The 17149-nt window shown below is 49.8% G+C and overlaps 2 protein-coding genes across 3 annotated transcripts in view; both read left to right on the forward strand.

Annotated features, from left to right (window-relative positions):
• Window positions 1-17149, forward strand: part of LOC138097115 (zinc finger protein 805-like) — a 724976-nt gene that overhangs the window by 659964 nt on the left and 47863 nt on the right. Inside the window, exons 1-3 of one of the 2 annotated variants that reach the window (XM_068993356.1) lie at window positions 9276-9395; window positions 12126-12252; window positions 16137-16232. The exons of the other annotated variant lie outside the window; for it this stretch is intronic. Coding sequence (XP_068849457.1) covers window positions 9363-9395; window positions 12126-12252; window positions 16137-16232 — 256 coding nt within the window. The 5' untranslated portion in view covers window positions 9276-9362. Of the gene's footprint in view, window positions 1-9275; window positions 9396-12125; window positions 12253-16136; window positions 16233-17149 lie in introns of those variants that run through there. 2 annotated transcript variants of the gene reach the window in all.
• On the forward strand, window positions 3379-6952 carry AURKC (aurora kinase C). The gene is made up of 7 exons (XM_068993378.1): window positions 3379-3522; window positions 3623-3662; window positions 3887-4078; window positions 4467-4605; window positions 5189-5337; window positions 6435-6609; window positions 6782-6952. The coding sequence occupies exons 1-7, from the start codon at window positions 3474-3476 to the stop codon at window positions 6950-6952; spliced, it is 915 nt and encodes a 304-aa protein (XP_068849479.1). The 5' UTR covers window positions 3379-3473.

Raw genomic sequence — 17149 nt, forward strand, 5'->3', positions numbered from 1 at the left:
TGCAAATCTGTTCTGTGTTCTCCATTTCTTATCTGTAGGATATAGACTTTGTTCAGCTTCCTTGGCCTTCGCTGAATTCCAAAGCATGGATTCAAACAATTGCTAATCAGGGAAGGGAGGGTCTACAAAAACAGAAACAATCAAAGGTTGGTATAGCCTCCAGACAGAGTCCTGGTTCCTACTCAAAGAAATATGCATAGCAGTGTCTTTGAGCCCCCACTCAGGTGGAAGATGGTAACCTCAGACTGAACACAAGATTCCTGGTCACAGCTCTGTTGCCTCACCACCAACCCATCAGAAGGGGTCACAAACCCTGTAACCCTCACCCCAAATGTTGCCTTCCGTTTCCGGAGACCAGAGATGACCATCCCGGTAGGTCTCCTGTTTGGCCCTTGTCTATTTCATCTCTGAGAGGGGCCAACTAAATTGCTGTTACTACAAGGGTAGAAGCTGGTTTCAGATGTGGAAAACCCCAACTTAGATCAGGTGGAGAGACTTCTGCTCTACTAGGCAGGCCTACGCCCATGCACAGCAGGAAGAAGTTACAGAAGAAAGAAACCTCCGCCCCAATTCCCAAGAAGTATCTTGAGTATGAAGTCTCTCAGAGGGCCTATGTGCTGCGTTAGGGGAAGAACGTTGTTTTTATGTGAATCACTCAGGGGTAGTCAAGGAGTCCCTGGCCAAGATAAGAAAAGGGCTGAGTCAGAGAAAAAAAGAAAAATATCTCAAACCTGGTTTGAATCCTGGTTCAATTCATCCCCCTGGTTCACAACTCTCATATCCTCCTTGGTGGGGCCCCTGATTATCTTGTTACTGCTACTCACCCTCAGGCCATGCTTACTAAACTAACTAGTGGCCTTCATTAAAAACTGCATCAACACAGTGCAGCTCATGGTACTCAGATCCCAATATGCGGCCCTGCCAACGGTCCCCTTAGTGGGAGCCAATATAGAGCTGACCCCAGACCCATGATTGGGTCTGTCCTGGATCCTAGTGAAGGGGGGAATGAAGAATCTAAGCTACTCCATTTTGTAAGGTTCCGGGAAAAGAGCCTTTGGAAATCTCCTGACCTCACCCCACCACCTGTGAACCAATCAGAACCCTTGGCCAGCCCAGGAAATTCGAGTCAAGCCTGGGAAAGCAGAACCAATCAGAACTCAACACCTAACCCTTCACCAGAAGGTGACCAATCAGACCCGGAGATCCCGTTTTTTTGAATTTTTTGCGCGATAATACCATATATAAGCAATGTAACCCAGAGCTCAGGGCTCCTCCCTATAGCTGCTGCGTCGGTATCAGTGGGAGCCCCAGCTTGAGCTTGGTAATAAAAACTCTCTTGATTTTGCATCGGATATCGGGTCCCTGGTGGTCATTGGGAGATTTCACGACTTGGGCATAACATTGAACACGACTGAAAGGACTTAGCACACATACCTCCTTATGTCACTGACTTTCTTAACTCACTCAGTCAGAGATTTATATACATGTTCATTCATTCAGATAGTATACAGTCCATGGAATTCTCCAGGCCAGAATACTGGAGTGGGTAATCTTTCCCTTCTCCAAGGGATCTTCCTGACCCAGGGATCGAACCCAGGTCTCCCACATTGCAGGCGGATTCTTTACCAGCTGAGCCACAAGGGAAGCCAAAATCAGATACTATGCATTCCATGGAATATTCTTAGGTTCTTAAAGAGATGGGAATACCAGACCACCTGACCTGCCTCCTGAGAAATCCATATGCAGGTCAGGAAGTAACAGTTAGAACCGGACAAGGAACAATGGACTGATTCCAAATTGGGGAAGGAGTCTGTCAAGGCTGTAAGTACATCATGCAAAATGCCAGGCTGGATGAAGCACAAGCTGGAATCAAGATTGCCAGGAGAAATATCAATAACCTCAGATATACAGATGACACCACTCTTATGGCAGAAAGCAAAGAACTAAAGAGCCTCTTGATGAAAGTGAAAGAGGAGAGTGAAAAAGTTGGCTTAAAACTCACATTCATAAAGCTAAGATCATGGGATTTGGTCCCATCACTTCATGGCTAATAGATGGGGAAACAAAGGAAACAGTGAGAGACTTTATGTTTTTGGACTTCAAAATCACTGCAGATAGTGGCTGCAGCCAAAAAAAAAAAAAAAAAAAAACCTACAAAGAAATATCTCTTAGGAATAGGATGAAAAAACCCTGCACAAAATATTAGCAAAACAAATTAAGTACCATATCAAAAGGATCATATACCATGACCAAATGCAGTTTACTCCTGTAATGGAAGGACAACAGAATGAAAGATAAAAGCCCACATGATCATCTCAATTGATGTCATAAAAGCCTTTGACAGAATTCATGATTTAAAAAAAAAATCCACAAACTAGGAATAGAAAGAAAGTACCTGAACATATGACAGACTTTATTTTCTTGAGCTCCAAAAATCACTCCAGAGGGTGAGCGCAGCCATGAAATTAAAAGATACTTATTCCTTGGAAGAAAAGCTATGAGCAACCTAGACAGCATATAAAAAAGCAGAGACATTACTTTGCCAGCAAAGGTCTGTCTAGTCTAAGTTATGGTTTTTCCCATAATCATATATGGATGTGAGAGTTGGACTATAAAGACAGCTGAGCGCCGAAGAATTGATGCCTTTGAACTGTGATGTTGGAGAAGACTCTTGAGAGTCCCTTGGACTTCAAGGAGATCCAGCCAGTCAATCCTAAAGGAAATCAATCCTTAATATTCATTGGAAGGACTGATGCTGAAGCTGAAGCTCCAATACCTAGGCCACCGGATGAGAAGAACTGACTCATTTGAAAAGACCCTGATGCTGGGAAAGATTGAAGGCGGAGGAGGAAGGGACGGCAGAGGATGAGATGCTTGGATGGCATCACTGACTCGATGGACGTGAGTCTGAGTGAACTCCGGGAGTTGGTGATGGACAGGGAGGCTTGGCGTGCTGCGATTCATGGGGTCGCAAAGAGTCGGACACGACTGAGCGACTGAACTGAACTGAACTGAACAGCAGAGACTCTGCACACCACTCCCCGCTTGATGCCTTTCTCTCCACTTGTGTCTTTCTGGGGCGTTTCCCGCTTTCTTGGCTCCATGCCCGGCCCTCTCATTGGCCCAGTGCCCTAAGTCCCGCCCCCAATCACCGGACCGGAAGCTCTCATTCTTGCCTCTTCCATTGAGCATGCTTCCTAAGCGTCAGAAATTTTAACCAATGGGAGCCAACCAGGAACTACCTGCTCGGCCAATGGGGCCAGCGCACTTAGTATAAAGAGCCTAGCCTTCGGCGACAAGAAAGTTGCCCCGATTCAGTCCCTGAGAGGCTCTCCCGAGAGTAGGTTGTCGCGCAGCTGGTTCCCCGAGTCTGTGAGGGAGCAAGTGGCGACTACAGGAGCCTCAACCTGAATGTTACCTCCTGCCTGGACACCCAGCTCCGCAGGGCGTCCTCCCCCGCACCGTCTCTGGTCATGAGCCATCGAGGAACTGCGAGGAAGGCGGGCGGGATGCAGCCCGCAGGTGGGAGGGTAGAGGGTGTTTAGAAGACAGGCCTGGGGTCGGCTTTTGGGGGTGAGGGGGTGCACAGAACAAAGGATGGACATCTCTTTTCTTTTTTCAGTAGCTGCAGCAGGTCAATCGGTGCCCGGAGCCCCAGCCACGTGAGCGCCTTTGTTTTTTATCAGGAAGAGGAAGGGAAGTGGGACCGAGGGTTGAAGAGCTAGCCGCACGTGTGAAGTGTTGCCTTAGGGGACCGACAGTTATGGACCCCTTAAGAAGGAAAAGGGGCCCGGGGAGGGAAACCGTGAAAGCAGAAGGCGAGCACGAGGGACCCCTGACTCTCCACCCACCTCCGAAACTGAGGCGCTCTGCTCTTTCCTGTCAGGCGGCGTTTCACAATTGATGATTTTGAAATCGGGCGTCCTCTCGGCAAGGGAAAATTTGGGAATGTGTACCTGGCTCGCCTGAAGAAAAACCATTTCATCGTGGCCCTGAAAGTCCTGTTCAAGTCCCAGATAGAGAAGGAAGGCCTGGAACACCAGCTGCGCAGGGAAGTTGAAATCCAGGCCCATCTCCAGTAAGGAGAGTCTTACGAGTTTCCTGTGCCGGTTCTTATTTTTTTCTCTTTCTAGTTTTCCTGTTCCGTCACTGACATCTGAACTCAGCGTTTCCCCCAGTACTACCTCCAAATAAGCCCCTTTGCTTTCATCTTAAAGTTTTTTCCCTCTCTGCAGTTCATTCCAGTTATACCATGTAAAGCTCCCTGCATCAGACACTCGAATTCTGACACCCGCTTCGTTTTCCGCTCACAAATTTACAGACGGAGCAGTTCCTATACTGGTCCCAGCACAATTTGCCCCTCTGTGTGACCAGTCACTTATGATAGCATCATGAGTTGGGCCTCGGGGAGTTGTGTTTTGTTTTTTTAGGGAGCAGTCTTGACACTTACTCCTTCTATCCTCCAGACACCCCAATATCCTGCGCCTGTACAACTACTTCCATGATGCGCGCCGGGTGTACCTGATTTTAGAATATGCCCCAAAGGGCGAGCTCTACAAGGCGCTGCAAAGGAGTCACACGTTTGACGAACAGCGTACAGCCACGGTGAGGCGGGAGGGCTCAGGTTCACGAGTTTACTATGGGCTGGTGTGGGGGTCATTGCTTGAGGCTTTCATGAGTGTCCACGTGGCTTCTTTCTTTGTTTCATTCTCTAAATTATATATAGTGACTCTTTATATATATAGTGACACTAAATTATATACAGTGACTTACATCCTACAACTTCATATTTGGACACCCTAATGCTCAGTCGTGTCCAATTCTTTGCGACCCCATGGACTGTAGCCCCCACCAGACTCCTCTGTCCAAGGGGTTTCCCCAGCAAGAATACTGGAGTGAGTTGCCATTTCCTCCTCCAGGTGGATGCCCTAATAATTACCCCCAGAATATTAATAAGTACTGTGTATAAGTTTGGATTCTTTGGTTGTGAGCAACAGAATCTAACTGCACTACCTTATGGAAAGAAACATGAAATGCTCTGAGGGAGTTCACTGAACCAATGAGTGGCACTGACCTAGAGATAGGAAGCAAGAAATTTTGGGAGGGCTCCAGATGGGTAATCAAGCATCAGTCATCATCGTCTTGTGGCTGGCTTCATTTCCAGACTGCTTTTTCATGTGTCACACAGATAATAGAGGAGTTGGCAGATGCTCTGATCTACTGCCATGAAAAGAAGGTGATTCACAGGGACATTAAGCCAGAGAACCTGCTGCTGGGGCTCATGGATGAAGTGAAGATCGCGGACTTCGGCTGGTCTGTGCACACCCCCTCTCTGAGGTCGGTCCGGTGGGTGCCGGTTAAGATGGTCTAGTTTAATTCATCTCACATGTAAGACTCAGACACAAACTGAGTTTGTATTTAAATACTGCCTTTTGAAATGCATATTCTAATATATATTTGTTGACTAAAGAATGGGGTTCCGCTATACCTTTTGTTTTAAATCCTCTTAACATAAAAGTTTATCAATAAATTTCCATGTAAATACGTCAAGAACTATTGTGCCATAATTCCACAAATTTTACTCTATCAACAAAGCATAATTATACATGTATATAGGGCTTCACAGGTGGCGCTAGCGGCAAAGAACCTGCCTACCCGTGTAAGAGATGTGGGTTTCATCCCTGGGTCGTGAAGATCCTCTGGAGGAGGGCATGGCGACCCACTCCAGTATTCTTGCCTGGAGAATCCCATGGACAGAGGAGCCTGTCAGGCTACAGTCCATGGAGCTGCGAAGAGCTCGAAGTGACTGAAGTGACTTAACACACACACACATGCACATAAATACATGTATACATATGGTTGAGTCCCTTCGATGTTCACCTGAAACTACCGCAACATTGTTAACCAGCTATATGAGTGAAAGTCACTCAGCTGTGTCTGACTCTTTGCAACCCCGTGGACTGTAGCCCGTCAAGCTCCTTTGTCCATGGAATTCTCCAGGCAAGAATACTGAAGTGAAAGTTGATATTTCCTTTTCCAGAGGATCTTCCTGACCCAGGAAGTGAAGCCAGGTCTCCTGCATTGCAGGCAGATTCTTTAATCAGGTATACCCCAGTACAAAATAAAAAGTTTAAAATTTGAAAAAAAAAAAAAAGGCATAACTAATTCACTTGGTCTCTCTTGTTGCGCCGTCAGTTTGTTCCAAATCTTCCTTGTGAAAGCTTCCTGGATCATGAGCTAAATATAAATAATTGTAGAAAGAATCTCAGAATATGGAATTGATAGGTCCCAGTACTTGTGTTTTCCAAACCTTGATGCATGTTAAAACTTGGTGTTTCCTGATTTCTGTGCTTGGGAGGGGACTGCCTGGGCCTGGAAGCTGGGCACGGACAGCTTCTCTTGTACTTAGTGCCCCTTTCTCTGCAACCCTCTAGGAGAAGGACCACGTGTGGGACGCTGGACTACTTGCCCCCAGAAATGATCGAGGGGAGAACATACGATGAGAAGGTGGATCTATGGTGCATTGGGGTGCTCTGCTACGAGTTGCTGGTAGGAAATCCACCCTTTGAGAGTGCCTCCACTAGTGAGACCTACAGACGCATCCTCAAGGTGGGATGGCCACACTCTGGGCATTCATGTGGGAACTGGTTGGTAGGGCGTGGGGAGGTGGGTGGGCCTGCGGAGCCTGGGACACACACAGTGGTGGTCTACTAACATCTAGGACAGTGCCTTGAGTGCATCAAGGAAATTAACCACACTTCTCCTTCTCTGGCCTCATCAGGTAGATTTAAGGTTTCCTCCATCAATGTCTTCCGGGGCTCGGGACCTGATCTCCAAGCTTCTCAGATTCCAGCCCTTGGAGAGGCTGCCCTTGGTCCGGGTCTTGGAGCACCCATGGATCCGGGCCCACTCTCAGAGAGTGCTCCCCCCATCTGTTCAGAGGGCTTTCTGAGCCCTGTCCAGCCCTATCCCTTTGGGATTGCTCATGGAGCACCGTTGGCTCTGGTATCTCACTTGCCTTTTGTTTCTTCTAAGATGCATCATTTTATTATCATACTTAATAAAAGTTGAATCATTTTGTACCAAGTCTCTTTTTAAAACATCCGTTTGGCTGCGTCTGGTCTTAGTTGCACCAACTCCCGGAGTCCACCCAAACCCATGTCCATTGTGTCAGTGATGCCATCCAACCATCTCCTCCTCTGTCATCCCCTTCTCCTCCTGCCCTTAATCTTTCCCAGCATCAGGGTCTTTTCAAATGAATCAGCTCTTCACATCAGGTGGCCAAAGTATTGGAGTTTCAGCTTCAGCATCAGTCCTTCCAATGAACACCCAGGACTGATCTCCCTTAGGATGGACTGGTTGGGTCTCCTTGCAGTCCAAGGGTGCATTGCCTACCCCCTATCTCAGGGGCCCCTAGGTTCACTTTACTCTTCCCAGGTTTTCAGGAGAATGTCCTTTGTAAAACAGGACTAATTAACCCAGTGATCACACATTGCACTCTCTTTATACTGACATCCAACATGCTGCCATCTCTAAGATAAAATGTGTTGCTGCACATCAATGCCACCCGATTCTCAAATGAATTCACTAGCATTTGTATGCTGTTGTCATATTCTGATTCCATGAGGAAAAACCAATCTCCAGACTCTTCTGAAATCTAACCTCTGCTTGCAGCAGTTGCAGAAGTGCTCTTCCAGCCGCCCCGCCACGTCCTTCTGGTGGCAGCTCCTCCCTTCATCTACCAAAAACTGACTGTTCAGTTGCTAAGTCATGTCTGACTCCTTGTGACTCCGTGGACTGCAGCACACCCGGTCTCCCTGTCCTCCACCATCTCCCAGGGTTTGCTCAGATGCATGTCCATTGAGTCAGTGATGCCATCCAACCATCTCATCCTCTGTCACCCCCTTCTCCTGTCCTCTCAGTCTTTCCTAGCATTCGGGTCTTTTTCAGTGAGTTAGCGCTTCAGATCAGATGGCCAAAGTACTGGAGCTTCAGCATCAGTCCTTCTGATGAATATTTACAGTTGATTTTCTTTAAGATTGACTGGTTCGATCTTGCAGTCCAGGGGACTCTCAGGAGTCATCCTCAGCACCACAATTCGAAAGCAAGAGTAAATATCCAGACTACCTAGTGGGGAGCTCAAACATGTTCTTTGCTCACTGCAGGTGCTTTTTTCCCCCTAAATAATTGTTTATTTGGCTGTGGCAGGTCTTAGGGCCCTCAGGATCTCTGATCTCCTTGGGGCATGCAACCTCTTAGTTACAGCTTGTGGGATCTAGTTCCCTGACCAGGGATGGAATCCCGGGTCCCCTCCATTGGGATCGCCAAGTCTAAGCTACTGGACCACCAGGGAAGTCCTCCACCCTTGCAGGCATCTTTTTCACCTCTGTGTCTTCTGACTAAAAATCACTCCATGTAGAGTTTGCCCTGTTATTCCCACCACCATATTCAATATTCTTCTCAATATGAAATGTCCAGCAGAGGCGGGACCACATCTCTGTAAGACTAGAACCACTAGGGAAATACAAACAATTCAGCCACTCCTCTCTCGGATGAACAGTCCCATCATTGCAGATTTATCATTTAAATGCTCCAAAGGAATTCCTTAGCGGTCCAGTAGTTAGGACTCTGAACACTGTGCCCAGCCAAAAAAAGAAAAAAGAAAAAAATGCTCCAATACGTTGATTCATGGTTTTTCACCTGCACCGTCAGTGCTCCCTCGCTCCCCCCGAGCTGTGCGCGCTGTGAAGCGGGTCTGATTCGGGGCTTCGGATCTCCTAAATATTTTACATCGAGGTAGAGCGGCTCTTTTTGCCTTTTCATACTGTTCATGGGGTTCGCCGACTCGATGGACATAAGTTTGAGCAAGCTCTGGGAGTTGGTGATGGACAGGGAAGCCTGGCGTGCTGCAGTCCGTGGGATCGCAAAGAGTGGAACACTGGGAGCAGCTCTGGAACACGCTCCACTGCCGGTTGTCTGCACAGAAAAAACTACATTACCCAGAAAGTGCTACACCGCGCGACTGCAGCAGGCCCTGGGCCAATGACGGCCGGGGGTGGGGAACATTTCCTGCCGAGAGGTGGGACTTCCGGCCCCACCGGTGGCGGACGTCATTTGAGTGCGACGGCTGGGTCCACGCCAGCTGTCGGGAGGGGTAAAACTATTCTGTGGCCTCTTCCAGTGCCGTCTTCGCAAATGAGCAGAAAGGTGGCTTGGGTTCCCTTGCGCGCGTTCGAGCTGGCTGTGAGCCTCCGCGTGATCGGCCACCTCACCCAGAGCAAGGAACGAGCGGCGGTCGGCTGAACCCGCGGGACTCGTCTCTGTCGCCGCCTCTCCGGGTCCCGCTGTCTCCTGAGGGGCCCATGATGGCGGCGGCGTGGATGGACCCGGCGCGGGTGAGTGGACGGTGTTTCTGGCGTTGCTGATTCGGAGAGAGCTCCTGAGCTGGGTGGAATTCAGGAGAGGCATTGAGTTTCTCTGCAGTTGTGTTTGTGTGAGACCAGTGGAGCTGACTCGTCACTCACTTTATCTCTAGTCCTAGAACGCGCAAGCCTGAATATACAAATGGGAAACAGATGGCGTATAAAATTGAAGCTTTGGCAAATAACCAGCCTAGGAACCCAGCCCCTCATCTACAGTCAATAACCCAGGAGTTCTGCCCGGTCTAAGTCAGACTTGCCTGAAGTCAAATTCCTATCTCTAGAGAGAGCTTCCAGGAGGAGAAGCAGTGACAATTGAATCCTCGGCCGCAAATGGCCAGGACTTGATTAATAATTAACCCTGTCCCTAATTCTTTTCCCCACTTCTAACTTAGACCAACCAGAGAAAGCCCATCCATAGGTGCACGCTTAAACAGTCATGGAGGGTGCTGTTGGATTATATGCCAGAGAGTTTTGAGTTATTTTTTTATTTAGGTACACCAGCATGTGGGATCACAGTTCCCTAGCCAGGGATGGAACTTGCATTGGGAGCACTGAGTCTTAGCCACTGGACCACCAGGGAAGTCCCCTGTCCCCTTCCTTAGAGAGTTTTAATTAATTAAACATATCATCTGATAGTCATTGTTGAGGCCCTGGTTAATTTTGTTTCTCTTTACCTACCTGCCCCAAATGTCCCTAGTGATAACAGTTTATCTAACACCAGAAATGAGTAATATTGCAGGATTCCTATGTATGAACAGTTTATTAGGAATTTCCACATCTTTAATTGAAGTATTAACTCAAGAAAACTAATGGGATCCCCTGGTGGTCCAGGGGTTAGGACTCTGCGCTCTCCTGGGTTTGATCCCTGGTTGGGGAGCTAGGGTCCCACAAGCTGAGCAGTGCGGCAAACAAAACACAACACTTGATACACAAAGATGTGAGCGCTGAATGTGTAAGGTGAAAAAACCGTGAGCCAATGTCTTGGAGCATTTAAATGGTGGGTCTGCAGTAGCAGGGCTCTTCATCTGAGAGTGGGGTGGCTGAATTGTTTATGTTTACTTAGTGGTTCTGATCATACAGGGATGTGGTCCTGCATCTGCTGCATGTTTCAGGAGAATGTGTCCAGTATATATGGTGGTGGGAGTAAGATGAACAAGGCAGACTCTGTGGAGTGTTTTTAGTTAGGAGTCACCGGTGAAAATGATGACTTGAGAGCTAGGGGCTTAGTCGCTTTTTTTTTTTAATGTTTATTTGTTTGGCTGTGCAGGTTCTTAGCTGCAGCACGTGAACTCTTAGTTGTGGCATGTGGGGTCTAGTTCCTTGACCAGGGATTGATCCTGGGACCTGTGGACTGGGAGTGTGGAGTATTAGCCACTGGACAGCTAGGGAAGTCCTTTTAGTTGCTTTTAGACATGACATAATGCTCTCAGCATGGGGCAGGCAACTAGCAGGACCAGTGAAGCTCAGGTGGTTGTTGTTCAGTTGCTCAGCCCTGTCTCATACTTCTTGACACCATGGGACTGTAGCCTGCCAGCCTCCTCTGTCCATGGGATTTCCCACCAGAGATACTGGAGTGGGTTGCCTTTTCCTTCTCCAGGGATCTTCCTGACCCAGGGATTGAACCTGAGTCTCCTGTATTGGCAGGTGGGTTCTTTAACACTGAGCCACCTGGGTAGCCCCTGGTGCTGTTGTTAACATCATTTGTGTTATTATTATCACCGTGCACGCATTCCTCTGACATTGAAGCACCCTTTCTGTCTGCATCTCTCAGTCCTAGTGTCGTTTTCATTGACTTTCCTCATTTTCCAAGGGCTCCTGCCTAGGAGGCTTCTCTTTTACACTGTGATCATACTTTTCTTTATTGTGCTTTGTAGATTCTGTGGTTTTTTGTTTGTTTTTATTGCAGATTGAAGGTTTGTGGCAACCTTGCATCCAGCAAGTTTTTCATCATTTGCTTTCGTGGTGTCTTTGTGTCACATTTTGCTAGTTCTTAGAGTAGTTGAGATGTTCCACCCGCAACAAGGTTACAGCACAAGATGATGGTTAGCCTTTTTTAGCAATAAAGTACTTTTTTATTAAGGTATCCAAAGTACTGTCTTAGACATAGTGCTATTACACCCTTAGTAGACCGCAGTCTGGTGTAAGCGTTGGAAAACTTTTATTTATTTTTGGCTGCACTGGGTCTTTGTTGCTGTACAGGCTTTCTCTCGTTGCAGCGAGCAGGGTGGCTACTCTTTGTTGTTGTGCGTGGACTTACTGTGGTGGCTTCTCTTGTTGCAGAGCAGGGCCTCTAGGGCTCACGGGCTTCAGTAGTTGTGTCACACGAGTCTACTTGCCCCGAAGCATGTGACATCTTCGTGGACCAGGGATTAAACCCGTGTCCACTGCATTGGTAGGTGGATTCTTAACCACTGGACACCAGGGAAGTCCTAAACGTAACTTTTATTTGAAGTGGGAAGCCAAAAACATCATGTGACTTGATTTTTTGGAGTGCTGGGGAACCACACTCCCAGTATCTCTGAAGTAGGGCTGTAATGTGTTATGTCCACAGCATTGTCCACCTCCCCTCCAGCCTAGTGCAGAGGAGGTGCCCGGTGATGAGGGCCTTGACCTTTCTGCTCCTTTACCAGCGATGCAGAGACAAGCTCTGATCCCACCCAGTCGTCCCAAAGCTGATGCTAGTATCTGTATTCGACATTCCAGCTGTCTGTGACCTTCGATGACGTGGCTGTGACCTTCACCCAGGAGGAGTGGGGGCATCTGGAGCCGGCCCAGAGGACCCTGTACCGGGAGGTGATGCTGGAGAACTGCGGCCTCCTGGTGTCGCTGGGTAAGGCCGCCCGCTCCGCCGTGTGGGCCCTGGCCACCTCCTTCATCCCAGACCCTGGCTCCATCTTGGCTTGTCAGGAAGGACTCAGGAATCCCCCCTCCCTCCTGCTTCCTCACAGCTTCACTCACGTTTGAGATTCACCTCCTCTTGCCTCCTGTCTCTGTGCCTCTGAATAAAGTTCCCCTTTGGCTCTTAGAAAGTGGTGGAAGGAAATGAATGTTCAGCAGAACCCAAAGGCAGCATTTCCAGTCGGGCCACATGGGACTGAAATAGGAGAACCAGGATTCCACCCTGGCTTCTGGGTCTCCCGTCTGGCTGCTTTCTCTGGCTTTGCTCATGTCCCTGTTTTTCAGAATGGTTTTTGGACCCCAGCAAGTTTGACAGGAGTGACCACCCCAACCCCTGCTCTCCAGGGCTCCCAGATGCCTTGTTTCTACTGCTTTGTGTGTTTATATTGTTGCTCTTTCTCTGCCGCAGGGCTCTGGGTGGGGGTGGGGGTGTCCGTGAGGCGGAAGTGACCACCTGAGCCTCTCAGCCCAGGGCCCAGCACAGACCGGCCTCTGTCTGAGGTTCCTGTTTCACATTCCAGAGAGGGAGCGGACCGAATGAGACCGGTTCCCAAGCGTCCCCTACAGCCGAGTGCACAGGATGTGGGTGACAGGCTGTTCTCCAGGAAGAGGGTGCGCAGCCGGGGCCCCAGGAGGCCTTTGCCTTTAGTGCCAGCAGGTCCTGTCTAACCGCAGGGTCTTGGTCAGGGGGCTTCTCTGTCCTCCTGCGCCTTCACGGGTGTCTCATGTGCACCCAGTCTCGGCCGGGATCGTCTGCTGGTCCGAGAAGGAGAAGCTGGGAGAGGAGTGCCTCTCGGCATGTGGCGGTTTTGTGCCCAGGAGATACCGGGCAGCGTCTGCAGCCGCATCTGCCCGTCACCTGTAGGGGTGGGTGGTCCCGGGGTCTGATGATGAGTCCAGAGATGCCCCTCAGCACCAGAGGGTGGACACAGCCCCGCTCAGCTGAGGATGACCCAGTCCGCACGGGCCGGAGAGCCACGGTGGGGAAACAGCAGCTCGGGGACGGCCCCGTCAGGCCGCTCAGTTTGAGGGAATGGAGGGCTGTAAAGCCAGGGTTTCGGTGAGACAGGCCTGTTCTTAGAGACCTGGGATTGTGTTCTGCGTCAGTGAGAGGAGGTTGAACAAAATCAGTAAAAGCTTGACATTTAGATATTTTATAACAAAATTAAACAAAAATGCCCACCATGGACCCCGGATCCCTCCACCCGGCTCCCCAGGCTCTCCCCGCGCGCACGGCTCCGGGCCCACTGGCGTCTTGCTGTTTCCGCACACACTTGACATGTTTGCCTCAGGCCTCTGAGCTGCTGTTCTGCTTTCCTGGTGGGGTTCTTGGGCATTTTGGCTTCTCACGTGGCCATCTCTTCTCTGCACATGGCCACCTTGTTTCCTCACCAACTGTTTCCTGACCACAAACTCTCTCAGCAGTCCCTCCGCATCACTCTAGCTCTTCCTTGTCACTGATTTATATCCTCTAAGCCAGCAGTTCTCCTTCCCCAGGGGCACTTAGGTTGTCACCACTGGGATGGAGTTGCTACAGGCACCTACTGAGTGAAGACCCGGAGCGCCTCCACACATCCTTACACTATGCAGGGGAGACACATTCTCTCCCCTTCTCCTCAGCAAAGAACTTTCTGGATCTGAATGTCAGTTGTCCAGAGGCTGAGAAGCCTCATTTCTGAAGGCTCGTGGACATTTCATCAGGGGCACTGGGAACGACCCTGAGGAAGGCCTTTGTTTATTCTTTTTCCTGCCTCCTGATTTTTTAGGGAAAATCTGGTTCAGTACTTAACTCTTCTTCCGCCCAACTGTTGCTAATTTCCCCTCTTCAACAGGGCGGGCATCCCTGAGCAGCGGTGCAAGCTCGCTGGCCCTTAACCCTCACTGTTGGATCCCTTGGCTGCATTTTCAGGTTGAATTATCATCAACTTGTCAGCCTCTGGGTTTCTGTTTCCCATTCACCAGAGCTGTACAGGAATCCCTTTTTGAAGGGATATGAGAAACAGAAAAAGTGCGTCACTTGTAGCACCGGTGTTACTGTGAATACTAGTCAGAGCTCACCCTGGTCGCTGACTGACCGCACAGCAGGCCCAGTCCGGGCACTGTTCTGCTCCTCCCGTGTGACCCTCGGGCTCGCCTGGCCCTCAGCAGAGTCAGGGGAATTTGGCTTCGGTGGTGAGCCTCGTACAGTGGAACCTGAACAGTAAGGAACATAGACCTTCACTTTGTGAAGCTGTCCTCTGTGGGGTTCCTTTGATGTAAAAATCCTTTTTTTAGTGAAATACTGATGGCAGTAGATGTGACCACGTCCCTGTGCAGGAGTCCCGGTTTTATTATTTTCTCCCAGTTCATGAAATGCTGAAGTCTCCTGAGTCTGCCCCTCTCTGGCCCTGCTCCCAGTGGTTGCACCTCCCTCACAGCTGCCCCGCACTTGGCCTCAGAATGCTGGCCCCACTCAGGGGTGTCTGCTGTTTCCTCCTCAGTGTGGTGTTGGGGAGACCAGGGTCAGAGCCAGACTCTGGTGCTCGGTCCCCGCTTTGCACCTTAAAAACTGCGTGGTCCTGGGCAATTACAGACCCCGTCTGGGCCTCGGGGCTCTCCCTGGTAAACTGGAGTAAGGTGGAGTTTAATTCCCAGGTCTGCAACAGGGGTGAGTGGGTCACTTTCTGGAAAGGGTCGGAACAGTGCCTTGAGTGACCAGGTTTTGTGCAGGGTAGCACTGCGAACCTCACCACCACCGCTGCTGTCGTTACTCATCAGGATTGTCATCATCTCAGGCCTGGACTCAGCACCTTCGGGAGCAGGCTTGTGCAGCTTTGTGGTGGAGCAGCACACAGGGCCGAGATGGTTAGGCCTGGGCTCCGTGTCGGCCCAGCTGTTCACCACTTGTGGGCTCTTGGGCAGATCACATTATCTGCCTGATTGTTGCTTTCTGTATGATCTTCATCTATAGAATGGTGCTACTCACAGACTCAGAAAACAAACTTATGGTTACGAAAGAGGAAAGCAGGTGTGGTGAGGGATAGATTAAGAGTTTGGTATCAACAGGTGCACACCTCTGTATATAATAATAGATAAGCAACAAGGTTCTAATATAGCACAGGGAACTATATTTAATATCTTATACTAACTTATAATGGAAAAGAATCTGAAAAGCAATGTGGGTATTTGTGTATGTGAATCACTTTTCTTGTATACCTGAAACAAACATGACATTGTAAATGAACTTTAATTTTGAAAAAAATAGTGGTTCAATGATTAAGTCTCTGCCTTCCCAATTCAGAGGGTGATGGGTTGATCGCTGGTCAGTGAACTAGGGTCGTACATGGCTAAGAAAAGAAAAAGTGCTGATCATAATGTGTACTTGCTGAGAATGCTGTGAGGAGACCCTAGGATAAACTCATCCGTGGTCTGTAGGAAGAACGATACAAAACTTTGCTTGTGTTCTAAAAACAGAACTAATCAATGGAGACACGTAACCTTGTTTTGAACGAAAAGAGTCAATATTTTAAATATGTCAGTTGTTTAAATGACATCATAAATCTATTTCAATTTTGAAGTAATGTAGTGCATTTAAGTTGCTTGAACACAGTCCTTTGACTATGATTGTTAACTGTATATTAGCTTTTGATTTAGTATCAGGAATAAAAGCTCCCTGGCAGTGTGGCTTGTCTTTGGTTTTTGGGTCACAGTTCCACATTTTGTGTGCATGGGAGCAGCTTCATTCTGAGGTCCACATCCTGAAGTCTCACACGAGACTGAGAGGTTTTCCCAGTTTTCACAGAAGCCCCCGTGTCTTCCTTTCTTCTCCATGTCCAGGGTGTCCTGTCCCCAGACCTGAGCTGATCTACCAGCTGGAGCACGGGCAGGAGCTGTGGACAGTGAAGAGAAACCTCTCCCGAAGCACCTGTCCAGGTAGGAGCCAAGCTGTGGGCAGAGACCCTGCCGGAAGCCACTGGCCCTGGTTCCCTGGGAGGCGTCTTGTTGGGGCCTCTAGTGGTCTGGAAGCCACGGAGCCCTTTGACCCCAGGCCCCTCTGTCCTTGCCGAGGACCATGGTGTAAGAGCTCAGATGTGTCCTGGGCTTCAGGCCTGGGTGCTGACCACCAGCTCAGTGGTCCCAGTGGAATTCGGGATCTCTTTGTGTCTGCGCGTAAGTTCGGCTGAGTTACAGCCTGGCTGCTGTGTCAGAGGGACTGCGGCATCTTGGTGCTCAAGCACGTGGAGGCGCTGTTTCTGACTCACGCCCGGTCCCTGTGGGTCACGGGGAGCTCTGTGGGTCATGGGGAGCCCTGAGCGTCATGGGGAGCCCTGCGGGTCACAAGGAGCCCTGAGGGTCACGGGGAGCCCTGAGGGTCACGGGGAGCCCTGAGGGTCACAGGGAGCCCTGCGGGTTACGGGGAGCTCTATGGCACACAGGGAGCTCTGCGGCACACGGGGAGCTCTGCAGCACAGGGCCGCTTGGGGCCCCAGGCTCGTTCTGTCGTCAGTGTGGGACTTCAGGTTGTCCTGACCCCCCGCAGCCAGCAGAGAAGTGGGGGAATGACGCTACTCTGACTCCCATAAACACCAGCCCTCTGATGGCTCCACTGGAAGGCACTGGGCTCTTGGCCACACTTGGGGGGTGGGCAGGGAGCTGTGACTGAGCCCTCTGTCCCAGGAGAGGAGCAGGAGGTTGGTGAGGGGGGTCTGCTCCTGAAGGCGCCAGTCGCGATAGTGGCTCTGTCCTGGGGTTGCTGGGGGTGTGCAGTTTTAGAACATAAAAGTGCTCGGCACAGGGTCTGTGCCGTAGTCGGTGTCTCGTGGGAAGTGAGCTGCTGGTACCGCCACGTC

The sequence above is a fragment of the Capricornis sumatraensis genome, chromosome 20 (genome assembly GCF_032405125.1).
Source record: "Capricornis sumatraensis isolate serow.1 chromosome 20, serow.2, whole genome shotgun sequence".
NCBI classification, from domain to species: domain Eukaryota; kingdom Metazoa; phylum Chordata; class Mammalia; order Artiodactyla; family Bovidae; genus Capricornis; species Capricornis sumatraensis.